At 35.8% G+C, this 17,930-nt stretch overlaps 2 protein-coding genes and 1 long non-coding RNA gene across 3 annotated transcripts in view; 2 read left to right on the top strand and 1 right to left on the bottom strand.

Moving 5' to 3' along the window:
* Nucleotides 1-17,897, bottom strand: part of LOC103505828 (DNA repair protein complementing XP-C cells homolog) — a 52,548-nt gene extending 34,651 nt beyond the window's left edge. The window contains exons 1-7 of the mRNA XM_026820935.1: nt 16,147-17,897; nt 9,754-9,875; nt 9,288-9,664; nt 8,817-9,042; nt 7,741-7,909; nt 7,144-7,298; nt 6,609-6,784 (exon numbers count right to left, since the gene is read on the bottom strand). Coding sequence (XP_026676736.1) covers nt 6,609-6,784; nt 7,144-7,298; nt 7,741-7,909; nt 8,817-9,042; nt 9,288-9,664; nt 9,754-9,875; nt 16,147-17,830 — 2,909 coding nt within the window. The 5' untranslated portion in view covers nt 17,831-17,897. The remainder of the gene's footprint in view (nt 1-6,608; nt 6,785-7,143; nt 7,299-7,740; nt 7,910-8,816; nt 9,043-9,287; nt 9,665-9,753; nt 9,876-16,146) is intronic.
* On the top strand, nt 12,555-13,672 carry LOC113465956 (translation factor GUF1 homolog, mitochondrial-like). The gene is made up of 3 exons (XM_026820950.1): nt 12,555-12,843; nt 13,106-13,299; nt 13,599-13,672. Exons 1-3 carry the CDS (start codon nt 12,581-12,583, stop codon nt 13,655-13,657), a joined length of 516 nt encoding a protein of 171 aa, XP_026676751.1. The 5' UTR covers nt 12,555-12,580; the 3' UTR covers nt 13,658-13,672.
* LOC113465969 lies at nt 15,633-16,147 on the top strand. The gene is made up of 2 exons (XR_003390527.1): nt 15,633-15,793; nt 16,039-16,147. It is a non-coding gene; the product is annotated as an uncharacterized LOC113465969 (long non-coding RNA).
* Nucleotides 17,898-17,930: the final 33 nt, after the last annotated feature.

Below are 17,930 nucleotides of genomic sequence, written 5' to 3' on the forward strand. Positions count from 1 at the left end.
AGTGATTACCTAATTACTCGTATGTGAAATATTTATCCTAAGAACCAAATACCTCCATTCGCAGTGTCGCTTTGCGTCTTGAGGTCAAATTTTCAGATTGTAAAACTAACGATTGATACTAAACAAAAGCATCTTTTAAATCTTTGTAGTCTAGGATCTTATTGCATTAATTTATGAAAGTCACGTTTTTTTTTTACTTTCAATATCTATGTTCCTTTGATACTTTACGTTTATTTGATTGTATGTACGGGTATTTTTGTTGTATCTTCATGCAGCTATATTATTGTAAGCCTTCTCCCTTTTTGCCTACTCTTTGGCACTGTCCTAACCTGTGAAATGAAAACAAAAAGGAGACAAAATCACAACAGTATTTTTAAATCGATTTAATTTTTTTGTTTTATGTTTTTTATTTATTTTTATATATTTTTAAAATGGTAATAATATAACTCGCAAATAAGTGATACTCATTAATGAATATTCGTTAAGTATACTAAAGTATTTCTTTAAATAAATTTATATTTGTACATTGCTTTTTTTCTTACTTTTTAAGTTTCGAAAATTTATTTAAAAAAATTCGTTCGTATATTTTCATTGAAAATAAGAATAGGCGTGTGTCAGCTATGTCTAAAACAACATTTAATTTGAAGAAAGAAAAGGAAATAAAGGGTTCTGCATTTGATTTCGAAATGGAAAATACAAAAATGTGTATAGTAGGTACGGAAAATCATTTGTAACTTTTTGAAACGATCAAATTTTGAAGTAGTTCATTTCAGATTAGAAAATCACCAGTATTAAAATCAATTTCAAGTCTATTAACGTTTTAGTTTAAGGATTGTTTTTAATCTTTTTAGCTCTAATTGTTTGGAACCTTAAGTAGTCTGATTCGTATCCTTATTTAAAACTATACCCCATTGAAATTATTTCCTAAATTAGTTTGACCTAGACCAAGGTTAGAAATTAAAGGTATTTTAAAGTTGGATTCATCTGTACCTAACCATACAGTTTGATTTTTATTTAAAATTTACATTTCATTATAAAATATTTTCGTGTGCAGGGAAAAGGCTCACAAGGGTACACAAAATGGGAGGTAGTTTAAACCAGGGTAATGAAAAGGGTACAAATAGGTAATACCTGAACAAGAGGTTAACAAAATGAAAATAAACGCATACATCTACAACACATGCGCACTTTCAGAATTTTTTAAAATCACAAATCTCAAAAATATCTTGATGCCAGATTGTTTTTTTTTACCTCGGCAGTAAATTTCTTTATCGGGACCGTCACAATGGAGCACAGAGTCCAAAGTTTTGGCACAGATTTTACAATGGAAACATGATTTGTGCCAAGCCTAAAACGTGAAAAAGTTGATCCCTAATATTTACCAAAGATGGCATAATAATTTCATCTCTGAAGTCTGACCTGATCGAGAGTGAAAGTATCAAGAGATTAGAGCGTTTTTACATCACAAATTAATAAAAAAAATTAAGTAAGATTATTTTTAAAATTTTGGAAGCCAATCAAAAAATTGTCGAAAGAAAAATACTCAGAAGCCAGAAGAGCCCTATTTTAAATAATTTAAATTTATATTTTTAATGCCTTTCTTTTTGTATAAAAATCGCTCTTATTTTGAGCGTTAATATTTTACATTCTCGTTACAGAAAATCGATTAATTCTTTAGGTTTTATTGCTAGATATAATTATGTAAATTAAATAAAAATTAGTATATCATATAAAATGCTATTTGCTTCTACTTTTTTGCTGTCCACTATTTTCAAATACGCTTATGGTGTATTTTCAAATACGCTTATCCTTTAGTACTTAGTTTCGAGACATTTAACACGTCACTAGTATTTATGTTTTGTAGGCATAAATACTGCAAGGCATGCTACGGCAAGAACTTTGGACCCAAAGGTTTTGGCTACGGACACTCTCCCACTCTGGTGTCTACTAGTGGAGAATCCACCATGCAATTGTAAGTAGGAAACAACTCACTATTTAAGACTAATATTCACAATAGAGAATTACAAGTGCACAAACATTTTATCACATTAATAACAAGAAAAACAAAATGTTTCTCGAGGAAAATCACCTTCCCCCTTCAGAGATGATCATAATGTCATCTTGTTTGTTTCAGCTATGATGCCAGACCCACTAGCGGATTGAAGGGAAGAAATGGAGATGGATGTCCCAGATGTGGCTTCGTTGTGTATGCTGCCGAACAAATGATCAGCAAAAATAGGGTAAGTCATGGTCTGATTATCTGGGTATCACAGGTTTCATCAGATTCTAGCATATTGCAACGCTAGGGTTGATCAAATAAACGTATCACGAATTCAGCACGAATTATTTTCAGCAGGACTCCTTTTTATGGTGGGACCTCCTGACTCCAAATGGTTAAGGTTCTTGAAAATACTCAGGCTCTCCAGATGTACAAAATATTTAGCATGCGTAGAGACAATTCCACTACGTTTTCTTCAGAGTAAGTCATGGTCTGATTATCTGGGTATCACAGGTTTCATCAGATTGTAGCATATTGCAACGCTAGTAAACGTATCACTAATTCAGCACGAATTATTTTAGCAGGATGGTGGGACTTCCTGACTTCAAATGGTTAAGGTTCTTGAAAATACTCAGGCTCTCCAGATGTACAAAATATTTAGCATGCGTAGAGACAATTCCACTACGTTTTCTTAAATTTTACTGTTCAATAGGACGTTCTTTACTTCAATAGGTTCTCATCAATCCCATGTTTCACATCTGTTTAGCTGTTCTTTACCTTGTCTTTCTTGACTCTCGCCTTGACAATCTTGTACGGTTTCTCCCCAAGCCCCTATACTTGTACTGTCCTTTACCTTGTCTTTCTTGACTCTCGCCTTGACAATCTTGTACGGTTTCTCCGCGAGGCGCACCACACGCGCCTCCTTAAGCCAAGTCTCACGAGTGTGCAGCTCCTTAACTGCAGACCTAGGGTAGACCTTCTCTCCTCGGAAATATCCCACGGGCTCGAGGTCGGGAGGATGAATGGCTTGGAATTTGAGTAGGTCCTTAGGCAGAACGTACAGGGGATGATTCTTGTACCTGTTGAGAAGGGGAGAAGTGGTTGGTCTGACAAGCCAGGAAGGGAGAAAGAAAAATACTCACATCTGTTTCATTTCAGATCTGGCACAGAAGATGTTTCTCCTGCGCTGACTGCCACCGCTCTCTAGACTCCACCAACCTCAACGATGGACCTGACAATGACATCTACTGCCGCGGTTGCTACGGAAAGAATTTCGGTCCCAAGGGTTGTGGGTTCGGTCTGGGTGCTGGAGCTCTGACCATGGCTTAAGCTACACTATATCCACACAACGTTCAGCCTTTGAAAAGTCACAAGGTCTGGCTAAATCTTCACCGGCATTTCTATTCCAAAACCCGAGGATACAGCCCACGCTTCATCCATGTATCTTAAAGAATACACATTGGAACATCCTTTTCAATTTTTTGAGTTTGAAATTTTCGCGCGCTATGACAACTATTATTTGTATAAATTTATACCGCTTGATTATGCCTCGATATTTTTATAATTATTAGCTTACGTTTTATTTTTATTATTTTATTTTTAATGAAAGAAAAATTATTACAAAAGTCAGTGTTGAAATTGGTTGGAAAAATATTAGGTTTTTTCAACTTTTTGAAGCTCATTATTTTCCAAATTATTTATTATTTTGAATCGACGCCATTGGTTTAATTATTAAGCCAGTTTCCGTGGGATCACTGGTTTAAATAATACAGAGCTTGTGGTGTGGGGTAAGCAAGAAGTCTGATCTTTATTGGATAAAGCACAGCTTGATTCCAATGAGCAGACGGTAAGCTTACACTACATCTCACTAAAACCACCATTAGTACGAATAGAACCGAATAATTAAACACCGGATAACCACTGAAATCACAAGTCAATAGCGCAAGAGTTCTAGATTGGATAAAGCACAGCTTGATTCCAATGAGCTTACACTACATCACACTAAAACCACCATTAGTACGAATAGAACCGAATAACTAAACACCGGATAACCACTGAAATCACAAGTCAATAGCGCAAGAGTTCTATGATTTCAAAATGCCCACTGCCTTATTCTCTGACTGGACACTTCAAACATTCCAACCAATTTTACCCACTGGCGCTGTGATAAAAAGAAAAAAAAATCATTATTTTTTGTTGATTTTGTTATTTTGTTTTATTTTAGCTTCCAGTTTTAGCTTCAATTATTATATTATTATTTTTAATTTCTTAACGCTCCCTCCTTCTACCGGATCAAAAGCCTACTAAAAAATCGAAAATTGTATCGAATAAAAAAATTAATAAAAATACGACATCGAATTTTATCGATGATCACAGCGGTTATTTTTATTTCTTCCATTTTTTTTACTATAAAAAGAAAAGACAATGAAATGTAAATTTTAAATAAAAATCAAACTGTATGGTTAGGTACAGATGAATCCAACTTTAAAATACCTTTAATTTCTAACCTTGATCTAGGTCACACTAATTTAGGAAATAATTTCAATGGGGTATAGTTTTAAATAAGGATACTAATCAGACTACTTAAGGTTCCAAACAATTAGAGCTAAAAAGATTAAAAACAATCCTTAAACTAAAACGTTAATAGACTTGAAATTGATTTTAATACTGGTGATTTTCTAATCTGAAATGAACTACTTCAAAATTTGATCGTTTCAAAAAGTTACAAATGATTTTCCGTACCTACTATACACATTTTTATATTTTCCATTTCGAAATCAAATGCAGAACCCTTTATTTCCTTTTCTTTCTTCAAATTAAATGTTGTTATAGACATAGCTGACACACGCCTATTCTTATTTTCAATGAAAATATACGAACGAATTTTTTTAAATAAATTTTCGAAACTTAAAAAGTATTCTACTTTATCTGGAATTTTATAATCTGATTCCTTTGGACTTTCTTCTTCATAATTTTCAAGCTGTGAAGCATCAACACCCTCGCCTAAAGCAAGTAGGTCTTTGACATTTAGCTCTTCATCTTTTTTCACTTTTGTTGAACTTTTTTGTTTACTTGAACCTTCATTTGATCTTCTAGATGTTTCTACGGTCTTACTAGTATGGGGACTTGATTTATTCCTACTACTTGATCTAATACTTGACTTGCCTTTTCTTGGCAATTCATTCTTATTTGACCAATCTTCTAGATGTTTCTACAGTCTTACTAGTATGGGGACTTGATTTATTCCTACTACTTGATCTAGTACTTGACTTGCCTTTTCTTGGCAATTCATTCTTATTTGACCTACATTTGTTTATTTCTACATTTCCTTTAAGATTATTCTTATTATTACACTCTAATGGACTTTCATCAACAAAATCAGGTACAGTGCTTGTTTCCTTTCCTTGTTTTCCCGGTTGTTTGGACTGTGATAGCAGTGACTGGAAAGAATTTTGCTTAGACAGTATTTTACTAAAGTCAAAATATTCTGATGTTTCTACAACTGGAGGCTCATTCTCTACATGTTTTGAAACATCATCATTGTTTGTTTTGACAGATTTGTTGAATTTCTCAAAATTCTCATCTGAACTCTCATCATCACTCTCACTATCCGAGCTCAGGTTTACATTAGGAGCACCAGCAACACACTTTTCAATTGAATCTCGTCTGATTTTATCAAGAATAGAATCAATAGGAGCATTTCATTCTCTACATGTTTTGAAACATCATCATTGTCTGTTTTGACAGATTTGTTGAATTTCTCAAAATTCTCATCTGAACTCTCATCATCACTCTCACTGTCTGAGCTCAGGTTTACATTAGGAGCACCAGCAACACACTTTTCAATTGAATCTCGTCTGATTTTATCAAGAATAGAATCAATAGGAGCATCATTATCAAATATACTACCTATGGTTTCAGATGGTCTGTTCTTTGTTTCCACCTTGGGTTTCTTAGGACTTGACACTTTTGTTTCACATTTTGATTTAATCTCAGGACTTTCAGATTTTCTTTTCATTACAGGTTTAGTGAACTCTGTAGACCGGTTTTGCAACCTTCTTGAAGATCTTCTAGTCTCCATGATATTATCCTTTGACCCTGAAATAGATGGAAAGATTGGTTTTGAGATTCACCTTGAATTCAATATTTTCACTATTTTCTTTCCATGTTGCAGCTCTTAGAACTAGGTACAATTAGAACTTCCATGATTTTATCCTTTGACCCTGAAATAGATGGAAAGATTGGTTTTGAGATTCACCTTGAACTCAATATTTTCACTATTTTCTTTCCATGTTGCAGCTCTTAGAACTAGGTACAATTAGAACACTTCAAAAGCAAGTGCCTATTAAGTATAGGAAATTGTTCCAAGAATCTGAGATTAGTGTTCCTATCCGAGTATTTCGCAGGTAGGTACTTATGTAGGTAAGTGGGTACTTACCTACCTGTTTACCTCAGTTTCTGATTTTCTGAACCAACCTGTGGGATCAGTAGAACTTTCTCACTAGTGCATGATAATACTCAGTTTAGATTCTAAAAAGCTAAAAACTACCTAATTAAAATTAAAGAAGCATATTACACGCCTCTGCTTTCGACTTATATCTTCACTTACCTGCTTACATTTACATCCTTGCTCGACGAAGGTCTTTCTTTGTCCGACTCCAAATTGAATTGGTACCGCAATTCCAATCGTTTCTTGACCCGCAAACATCTGACTAGTTTTCTCCAATTGGCTTTGGCACGTTTTCTCCTTTTCTCGTTCTCGGCCTTGGTTTTCTCGTCATATTCCTAAAATAAAATAAATATTGAGGTGATGAAAAGTAGCAATAAAATTACAGAAATGTTATAAAAGAGTTCTTCGAAAAATTGATCCCAAGGCCAAAGTAAGCCGTTTGACCTTCACAAGGGTAAAGTGAATCATTTACCCTAAAAAATGGAGTGTGCCTAAGCCTAAAGGCATGTGATGTGTTCCAATACTTCCAATCCACTCCTACCCCTTTAAATTAGGATAGATACCACTTTAGATTTTTCAAGTTAAAATTTCAAGGATACATTAAATGTAGAAGTTAGTCACGTTTTACGTTAGTTAAATAAAGTAGTAATAGTTAGTTGGGAATCTAGTTAATTAGTTAAATACAGTGACATACCTGGTTCCAAGCATCCAATAAGACATCCCGGAATTCCTCACACACTACCCACCCATCCATGACCGGTCTAGAACCGAATCTACACGGTTCAAACCCCACCATGGCCGGAGCGCAGTCAATATTCAACTTGCGAGCTATCCTCTGCAACTGCGGTACTGTGGAAATGAGAAAATTGAAATAAGTTTTTTTTTTTTTTTTTTTTCATTTGATAAGGGGGAACTGTAACTGCCAGGGTCTTTTCGCCCCGAAATCGAATTTTTTTTTTTTTTTTCATTTGATAGAGGGAACTGTAACTGCCAGGGTCTTATCGTCCCGAAATCGAAGAGAGAAGGAAGAAAGGATAGGAGAAAGCCAGCCATTCCGAGAACGAACCTTATCTCTTTAGGATAAAATCCACCCGCGGGCAAATCAAATAGAAAATGTCAGCAGCTGCCCATCAGGTCACTTTTCTACTGATAAATATACAGAACAAGCGCGAACGGCAAGCCCTTAGGTACTAATAAAGTGCTTAAAGGGGGGGGGGAGAAAGACAGAAAGGAAGGGGGAAAAAAATAAAACTTAAAACTCACTTCGTTCATTCAACAAGAAATAACTTACATTGCAAGTGCACCGTCCCTATAGGGAGCATACATTCCAAGAAGAGGTCCACGTTCCCGAACGAATTCCTGGGAACAATACCGTTCTGAGCCACGGGGGGAATGTAATCTTCTGTCTGCCAAATACCAAACAGCTCGGATTTCTTCTCTTCGGTCGGTAGAAAACCAAACTGGGGGAGAGAGAAAAAGGGGTATTTGATGAGAAACGTCGACACAAATAGGGCTGCCTGGAAGGGACTGACACGAAACGCCGACCCCATGAAATCGAAGAGAGAAAGAAGAAAGGATAGGAGAAAGCCAGCCAGATCCGCCCCCGGGCAAATCAAAGAGAAAATGTCAGCAGCTGCCCATCAGGCCACTTTTCTACTGATAAATATACAGAACAAGCGCGAAAGACACGCCCTTAGGTACTAATAAAGTGCTTAAAGGGGGGGGAGAAAGACAGAAAGGAAGTGGGAAAACAAACAAAACTTAAAACTCACTTCGTTCATTCAATAAGAAATTACTTACATTGCAAGTGCACCGTCCCTATAGGGAGCATACATTCCAAGAAGAGGTCCACGTTCCCGAACGAATTCCTGGGAACAATACCGTTCTGAGCCACGGGGGGAATGTAATCTTCTGTCTGCCAAATACCAAACAGCTCAGATTTCTTCTCTTCGGTCGGTAGAAAACCAAACTGGGGGGAGAGAGAAAAAGGGGTATTTGATGAGAAACGTCGACACAAATAGGGCTGCCTGGAAGGGACTGACACGAAACGCCGACCCCATGGGAAAAGGCTAGGAAAAAGAAGAAGTTGATTAGAGATGTACCTAAGTATGAATGTCAGTTTAACTTTTTTAATACACAAAAAGCCCACTTAGAGGCTTAGGTGTAAAGGCAAACAGCCCTAAAGGTTGGGTTAAGCTTCCACGAATCTACGAAGTATGAATGCCAAAGAAGGCATACACAGAAAGTCCACTTAGAGGCTTAGGTGTAAAGGCAAACAGCCCTAAAGGTTGGGTTAAGCTTCCACGAATCTACGAAGTATGAATGCCAAAGAAGGTTGGTGAAACCCACCCCTACGCTGTTCTTTACCTTGTCTTTCTTGACTCTCGCCTTGACAATCTTGTACGGTTTCTCCGCGAGGCGCACCACACGCGCCTCCTTGAGCCAAGTCTCACGAGTGTGCAGCTCCTTAACTGCAGACCTAGGGTAGACCTTCTCGCCTCGGAAATATCCCACCGGCTCGAGGTCGGGAGGATGAATGGCTTGGAATTTGAGTAGGTCCTTAGGTAGAACGTACAGGGGATGATTCTTGTACCTGTTGAGAAGGGGAGAAGTGGTTGGTCTGACAAGCCAGGAAGGGAGAAAGAAAAATACTCTAAAAGATAGGTGGTAGAAATGCTTAGGATCTTGAGCTCCCCTGATATGTACCTGATACTTAGGTACCTTTGTAGTGCGCGGAATTTCTCCCTTTCCCCAAATTTCCACCATGGAAATATAAATACAACTTAAAAATGAATCACTAGCACCTGAGAACTATAGGTATCTAGCTAAAATACTTACTCTGATAAACTCAATGGCAGGGGCTGATCTTTCAAATGCCGTTCCAACTCCTCATCTTCCTCTCTCTCCCACACTGTCTTGGGAGGAACATAAGGCTTCAAAGTTTTCTTCCACCAAGCCGAATCGACTCTGAGCTTTTGTGTCATTGTCAACCACTGTGGTGCATACCGTTTGGTCAAATCTTTCACTGTGTTGTTATTGTTCCAAGCGAGAACGTAACTAACTGGATGTGTAGCAGCTGCATACAGTTTCTCAACACAATGATATCTCTTGTTCACAATATCTACACTGATCCATTTTTCTTCGGCCTCTAGAAATACCTCACACCAGATGTCAAGCCCTTGCTTCTTATTGGGTTTGGTGGAAGTACTTTCAACCTCACTCTCATCAGTAGAAAGAACTTTCCGATTTATTTTACCATCTTTCTTACTGGAGGGTGATAAGGTTTGGTGGAAGTACTTTCAACCTCACTCTCATCAGTAGAAAGAACTTTCCGATTTATTTTACCATCTTTCTTACTGGAGGGTGATATTTTGGTCGAAGATTTGCTTGGAGTTTTCCTTGATTTCTTAGGAGTTACGAAATCATCATCAGAATCTCCATCACTCATTATAAAGTCATCATCACTCTCAATATGTTTCTTGGATTTGGAACAGGATGGTTGGCTATTCAGGTCAGGTTTTCCTTTACCAGACTTCGGAATGGGCAACTTTTTAGACAATATGTTTCTTGGATTTGGAACAGGATGGTTGGCTATTCAGGTCAGGTTTTCCTTTACCAGACTTCGGAATGGGCAACTTTTTAGACAAATCTTTCTCGTTCCCTTTGAAATATTTTGATGGACTCGGGTTTGAATCAGACGAAAAATACTTTGATTTCTCAGACTTTTTTTCTTTCTTATTTTCAAACCTTGGATTCTTTTTCTTTTCTTTTTTCGGTTTTGGTTCACTTTTGGATTTACTTGGACTTTCTGAACTCGGTTTGGAGTTGAGAGGTAATAAATTATCTGAAGATGGCTTGAGAGGTTCTGTTTGTAGATTTATCATAAGTCGACATTTCATTCCAAGAGATCTCATGACAGTTATAAACATCAAAATTAAATCAATTTTATTATTAGCTTTGTGCTTATTGAAACATAATATCAAGTGATTGGTAATGGTTGTACAATCTACATTGAACTTTTGGGTTTGAATCAGACGAAAAATACTTTGATTTCTCAGACTTCTTTTCTTTCTTATTTTCAAACCTTAGATTCTTTTTTGTTTCTTTTTTCGGTTTCGGTTCACTTTTGGATTTACTTGGACTTTCTGAACTTGGTTTGGAGATGATAGGTAATAAATTATCTGAAGATGGCTTGAGAGGTTCTGGTTGTAGATTTATCATAAGTCGACATTTCATTCCAAGAGATCTCATTACGGTTATAAACATCAGAATTAAATCAATTTTATTATTAGCTTTGTGCTCATTGAAACATAATATCAAGTGATTGGTAATGGTTGTACAATCTACATTGAACTTTACATTGGTTGGATCTTCAATTGATATTTTCTTACAAAACCAAGATATGAAATTTTCCAAGTATGATATATCTGCATGTTTAGGAGGGTAACAATGTTTAGAGGGGATCAATGATAGTGCAACACCGATTAAATTTTCACAGTTTAAACTTTTGTTTAGATGAAATCCATGTGATAGGAGACATAGCAAGTGAACTTTGTGAACAAATACTTGATTTTCTTTTTTAACCAAATTCAGTCTTCTTTTGAGTGCAGCTTCCAAATCAAAACCAGCCTTTTTCTTCTTTTTGCCAGCATTAGGTAAATCAAGGGTAATTTCTACTTTAAATTAAATTTTCACAGTTTAAACTTTTGTTTAGATGAAATCCATGTGATAGTAGACATAGCAAGTGAACTTTGTGAACAAATACTTGATTTTCTTTTTTAACCAAATTCAATCTTCTTTTGAGTGCAGCTTCCAAATCAAAACCAGCCTTTTTCTTCTTTTTGCCAGCATTAGGTAAATCAAGGGTAATTTCTACTTTACGGAAAATATGTCAATGATTATAGTCAGGCGCATCTAAAGAACTTGCTTCTTATTACATCATTGGAAAAAATTAATGATATCTATAACTATACTGAAATATCCCTGAAATTTAGATCTAACATTATTAATGAGTACTCATAATGATTATTATTAGACGAAATTCCTTAGGACTTATCTGATTAAATTTGATTGATTGTAATTTAATTGGTTTTGAAATATGTAGATAGGTACCTACCTAGTTTTCAAAGTTACTTATGTAGGTAAGTGGGTACTTACCTACCTGTTTACCTCAGTTTCTGAACCAACCTTTGGGATCAGTAGAACTTTCTCACTAGTGCATGATAATACTCAGTTTAGATTCTAAAAAGCTAAAAACTACCTAATTAAAATTAAAGAACACTGGACGCTGCGCTGTACGTATACGTAATTGGTAATTGACTCGAAAATCAGAAATTTAAATTTGAAATATCCCGCCATCCCGCCAGATTTGAATGTTTACATTTTTAGTTCAACCGATCAACACATAGCCCTATCAGCGCTAGCTGCAAATCAAGGAGGTTCAAAAGTAGTGGAAAAACGAAGCGGGGAATGAAAAGTGAGACCAATTTATTTTTTTACTCCTCATTTTTCCCGCGAAGATTCAAAATTTCATCTTATCAGAAATTTTGGAAGTAGGAATAGGAAAAGCTTTGAAAATCTCTTCTTTTCTACTTCTTTCATTTCACTTGTGAAAGTCCTCTGGTTCTCTGTGAAAGTCCGATTTAAAACAGCTTGTCTATTTTGTATCTCAGGTCTAGGAGTGATAAGAACATTTAAAATTGAATGAATGTGTTGACAAGATGTTTCAGTATCGTCTAATACACCTTGCTAGGTATAGCAGAAGAAAACCTTTAATCTCCCCCAGAAGCAGTTTTTTAGTTCAACCGATCAACACAAAGCCCTATCAGCGCTAGCTGCAAATCAAGGAGGTTCAAAAGTAGTGGAAAACGAAGTAGTGGAAAAAAGTGAGGCCAATTTATTTTTTACTTTCCTCATTTTTCCCGCGAAGATTCAAAATTTCAAAATCTGATCATTATCAGTAAGTCGAAAAAGCTTTGAAAATTTTTTCTTTTCTACTTCTTTTTCTTTCATTTCACTTGTGAAGTGTCAGTCTGGTTCTTTGTGAAAGTCCCCGATTTAAAACAGCTTGTCTATTTTGTATCTCAGGTCTAGGAGTGATAAGAACATTTAAAATTGAATGTGTTGACAAGATGTTTCAGTATCGTCTAATACACCTTGCTAGGTATAGCAGAAGAAAACCTTTAATCTCCCCCAGAAGCAGTGTATATTTTTATTCCACTGAGGCTGCAAAGCCAGATTCCAAAGCAACACCATATGAAGACATTCCGATTGCAAGGATACGTAACTTTAGTATAATTGCACATGTTGATCATGGAAAGAGTACATTGGCAGATAGATTGTTGGAAATGACTGGCACAGTTTTGTCATCAGGATCTAGTCAAGTTTTAGACTCGTAAGTATGTTTGGTGGGATTAAGAGGGATTTCAACATTGTCAGGGGGTTAAATTAACTCCCACACTCATTTTAATGCCTCTTGAACATTTTTTGTGAGATGGGTAAGCATAAATCCATCTGTACTGTCCACTCTGATTGTCAAAAGGCCAATATTGTTGATTCACCCTCTTTATGGGGATTATCTATAGATTTTGCCAGCTTTGAATTTTTAAAACTACTGTCAATTGTCCCTAATTCTTTCTACATTGATTAACTTTCAGGTTACAAGTAGAACAAGAAAGAGGTATCACTGTAAAGGCTCAGACAGCTTCCTTAAGGTATACAAGTATCTTGGATGGGGAAGAATACCTGTTGAATTTAATAGACACACCCGGCCATGTAGACTTTTCTAATGAAGTTACTAGATCTCTGGCTGCTTGTCAAGGGGTTGTACTTCTTATTGATGCAAATCAAGGTGAGACATTTTTGATGCAGGACTAGGGTTACCAGACAAATTTCAAAAGGAGAACATTTTGGCTAAAAAAGGCAGACATTTCAACCAAAAGGAGGATGCAGAAAATAATTAACACAAAAACCACCAGTATAATAAAACATGATTTTTTTTAAAAAAAAATCTATGTACAGTGTACCTGTTGTATCCATGACAACCAATTCAATATCTCAATCAATATTGTAAGATTTTCCCAGTTCAGTCTGTCCAGTTTTTCAGTTGCATTTTTCGACTCAATATAAAATGTTCTCTTTCTCACATAGCTTTTCCCTGTCAAACCTTACCACTCGTCTTGTCATTTCAACACACATTAAATTCATAAAAGTTGGCGACGAGGATGGGATAAAGTTTTATAGTATTCTTCAATTCAATCAAGATTTCAAGTTTTTCAAGATTTATTCGACGATTCCGTAACAACGATTCAACCATGGACGCAGATCAATTGGACATTTCAACCAAAAGGAGGGTGCAGAAAATAATTAACACAAAAACCACCAGTATAATAAATAACGTGATTTTTTAAAAAAAAAAAAATCTATGTACAGTGTACCTATGTAGGTACATACCTACCACCTATTTATATACCTACTGAATGTACGTACATTGTACATGGACTTAATTGCACTGAAATTAAATTTGTGCTTTTCAAAAGTTTGAATCCTGATGTCCTCTTCTCAACGGAAAACGATGCATTACGTAAATTAGGTTTTTGAGGCCAAAACTTCAAAAATGCAGATTTTTTGCTATATTTTAAAAAGGCGGGTGGACGGAGGACAAACATATAAAAAGGAGGACATGTCTGCCAAAAAGCGTAACATATGCTCTGATTTCAGTTGGATATTCTGCTCAATGGAAACCTGGTGGAAGAATTGAGCACTATAGTGCATGTGTCCAAAGCTAAGGATGTGGCGAAGTCCATGGCCGCTCGACTAGTCGACATTATACCCAGGCAACAGTTTATGGTGAGAACCTATGTGTAGTGTTCATTTCTTTTCAAGAATGGAATGTAAAACAGTCTACTTTATTATTATTGTTATTTATTACAAAAAATTGCACCAAACCAAAAACAAATTTAAAAAATATTGTACCAAATACATAGGAGTTGATAGATGGAGTGTAAAACACTCTATTTTATTATTATTGTTATTTATTACAAAAAATTGCACCAAACCAAAAACAAATTTAAAAAATATTGTACCAAATACATAGGAGTTGATAAGACCTTGTTTAGACTGCGAGAGTAAAGGGACTTTTCAGTCTCTTTCTGGCAGTATAAGCAGGGTATATTCTATTCTACTTTCTAGTTACTAGAAGTAGGGCTTAAAAAAAAAAAATAATAATAATAATAAATAAAATAAAAATCTCGTGTGAACATCACACGACATTTGTATTGGAGTTCTAATTCGGGGTCCGATTCGAGGCGTACCTAGTTTCATGATTAGGTACCTTTATCTAACTGCTTACAACTGTGGCGAAGAGGTGACTTGTCCTTTGATAGCACGTAGAATTTTTCAATTTCGATGTCTTTTAGATTCATAATTATTTTGTTCAGTTGCTGAGTTACCTTGTCATTGATGATGGTCATAATGCCGACCTATACTTTGGTTTTTCTTACGTGATTTTCTTCTTGGGCGAGTAGAAAGAAGATGTGGAGTGACAGGAGCTTGGCACACTCATCCGGGCTTTTGTCTTTTCCTGCTCGAACCTCTGTTTGGATAGCTTTTGTTCCTGCTCCGCGTCTGTAAAAATTATAAATATAAATAATTTATAATCATTTCATTAAATTTAGGTACTTACACATAGATAATTAATTAAATATTTATTTATTGATCCCAAGAAATTGCTGACGCTGCGCTGTCTGAAAATCCTCATTACTTCAGGGAAAAAATGTTCAATTTTTTCTCTCCCTGTCAGAATTTTAACCCAGGACTTACGTGTCTGAGGGACAATGTGATTGGGTAGTTACCCCGGCCATCATCAGCTTACCTTTCAGAATAGCTGAATTACCTTTCAGAACAGCTGAATTACCTTTCAGAATAGCTGAATCCCGTCGGAGCAAGTACTTCTCAAGATTTGCACATCATTCCTGTCCTAAATAAAGTTGATTTGAAGAATGCTAATCCCGAGGCTTGTGAGGAACAACTCCAAACCCTATTCAACATTGACAAGAAATCTGTTTTGAGGGTAAGCCTGTGCCACAACTTGTTTCATTTCAGATCTGGCACAGAAGATGTTTCTCCTGCGCTGACTGCCACCGCTCTCTAGACTCCACCAACCTCAACGATGGACTTGCAAAGCCAGATTCCAAAGCAACACCATATGAAGACATTCCGATTGCAAGGATACGTAACTTTAGTATAATCGCACATGTTGATCATGGAAAGAGTACATTGGCGGATAGATTGTTGGAAATGACCGGCACAGTTTTGTCATCAGGATCTAGTCAAGTTTTAGACTCGTAAGTATGTTTGGTGGGATTGAGAGAGATTTCAACATTGTCAGGGGGTTAAATTAATGCCTCTTGAACATTTTTTTGTGAGATGGGTAAGCATAAATCCATCTGTATTGTCCACTCTGATTGTCAAAAGGCCAATATTGTTGATTCACCCTCTTTATGGGGATTATCTATAGATTTTGCCAGCTTTGAATTTTTAAAACTACTGTCAATTGTCCCTAATTCTTTCTACATTGATTAACTTTCAGGTTACAAGTAGAACAAGAAAGAGGTATCACTGTAAAGGCTCAGACAGCTTCCTTAAGGTATACAAGTATCTTGGATGGGGAAGAATACCTGTTGAATTTAATAGACACCATCAGAATCTCCATCACTCATTATAAAGTCATCATCACTCTCAATATGTTTCTTGGATTTGGAACAGGATGGTTGGCTATTCAGGTCAGGTTTTCCTTTACCAGACTTCGGAATGGGCAACTTTTTAGACAAATCTTTCTCGTTCCCTTTGAAATATTTTGATGGACTTGGGTTTGAATCAGACGAAAAATACTTTGATTTCTCAGACTTCTTTTCTTTCTTATTTTCAAACCTTAGATTCTTTTTTGTTTCTTTTTTCGGTTTCGGTTCACTTTTGGATTTACTTGGACTTTCTGAACTCGGTTTGGAGTTGAGAGGTAATAAATTATCTGAAGATGGCTTGAGAGGTTCTGGTTGTAGATTTATCATAAGTCGACATTTCATTCCAAGAGATCTCATGACAGTTATAAACATCAAAATTAAATCAATTTTATTATTAGCTTTGTGCTTATTGAAACATAATATCAAGTGATTGGTAATGGTTGTACAATCTACATTGAACTTTACATTGGTTGGATCTTCAATTGATATTTTCTTACAAAACCAAGATATGAAATTTTCCAAGTATGATATATCTGCATGTTTAGGAGGGTAACAATGTTTAGAGGGGATCAATGATAGTGCAACACCGATTAAATTTTCACAGTTTAAACTTTTGTTTAGATGAAATCCATGTGATAGTAGACATAGCAAGTGAACTTTGTGAACAAATACTTGATTTTCTTTTTTAACCAAATTCAATCTTCTTTTGAGTGCAGCTTCCAAATCAAAACCAGCCTTTTTCTTCTTTTTGCCAGCATTAGGTAAATCAAGGGTAATTTCTACTTTATCTGGAATTTTATAATCTGATTCCTTTGGACTTTCTTCTTCATAATTTTCAAGCTGTGAAGCATCAACACCCTCGCCTAAAGCAAGTAGGTCTTTGACATTTAGCTCTTCATCTTTTTTCACTTTTGTTGAACTTTTTTGTTTACTTGAACCTTCATTTGATCTTCTAGATGTTTCTACGGTCTTACTAGTATGGGGACTTGATTTATTCCTACTACTTGATCTAATACTTGACTTGCCTTTTCTTGGCAATTCATTCTTATTTGACCTACATTTGTTTATTTCTACATTTCCTTTAAGATTATTCTTATTATTACACTCTAATGGACTTTCATCAACAAAATCAGGTACAGTGCTTGTTTCCTTTCCTTGTTTTCCCGGTTGTTTGGACTGTGATAGCAGTGACTGGAAAGAATTTTGCTTAGACAGTATTTTACTAAAGTCAAAATATTCTGATGTTTCTACAACTGGAGGTTCATTCTCTACATGTTTTGAAACATCATCATTGTCTGTTTTGACAGATTTGTTGAATTTCTCAAAATTCTCATCTGAACTCTCATCATCACTCTCACTGTCTGAGCTCAGGTTTACATTAGGAGCACCAGCAACACACTTTTCAATTGAATCTCGTCTGATTTTATCAAGAATAGAATCAATAGGAGCATCATTATCAAATATACTACCTATGGTTTCAGATGGTCTGTTCTTTGTTTCCACCTTGGGTTTCTTAGGACTTGACACTTTTGTTTCACATTTTGATTTAATCTCAGGACTTTCAGATTTTCTTTTCATTACAGGTTTAGTGAACTCTGTAGACCGGTTTTGCAACCTTCTTGAAGATCTTCTAGTTTCCATGATTTTATCCTTTGACCCTGAAATAGATGGAAAGATTGGTTTTGAGATTCACCTTGAATTCAATATTTTCACTATTTTCTTTCCATGTTGCAGCTCTTAG

Source organism: Diaphorina citri, unplaced genomic scaffold, assembly GCF_000475195.1.
Source record: "Diaphorina citri unplaced genomic scaffold, Diaci psyllid genome assembly version 1.1 scaffold10, whole genome shotgun sequence".
In the NCBI taxonomy this organism is placed as follows: Eukaryota; Metazoa; Arthropoda; class Insecta; order Hemiptera; family Psyllidae; genus Diaphorina; species Diaphorina citri.

Bases quoted from the DNA above. Each gene is read 5' to 3' on its own strand.
- LOC113465956 (XM_026820950.1), top strand. From the start codon at position 12,581: ATGTTTCAGTATCGTCTAATACACCTTGCTAGGTATAGCAGAAGAAAA. The intron at 12,844-13,105 runs GTAAGTATGTTT...ATTAACTTTCAG, and splicing joins TCTAGTCAAGTTTTAGACTC to GTTACAAGTAGAACAAGAAA. The intron at 13,300-13,598 runs GTGAGACATTTT...TTTCTCACATAG, and splicing joins TCTTATTGATGCAAATCAAG to CTTTTCCCTGTCAAACCTTA.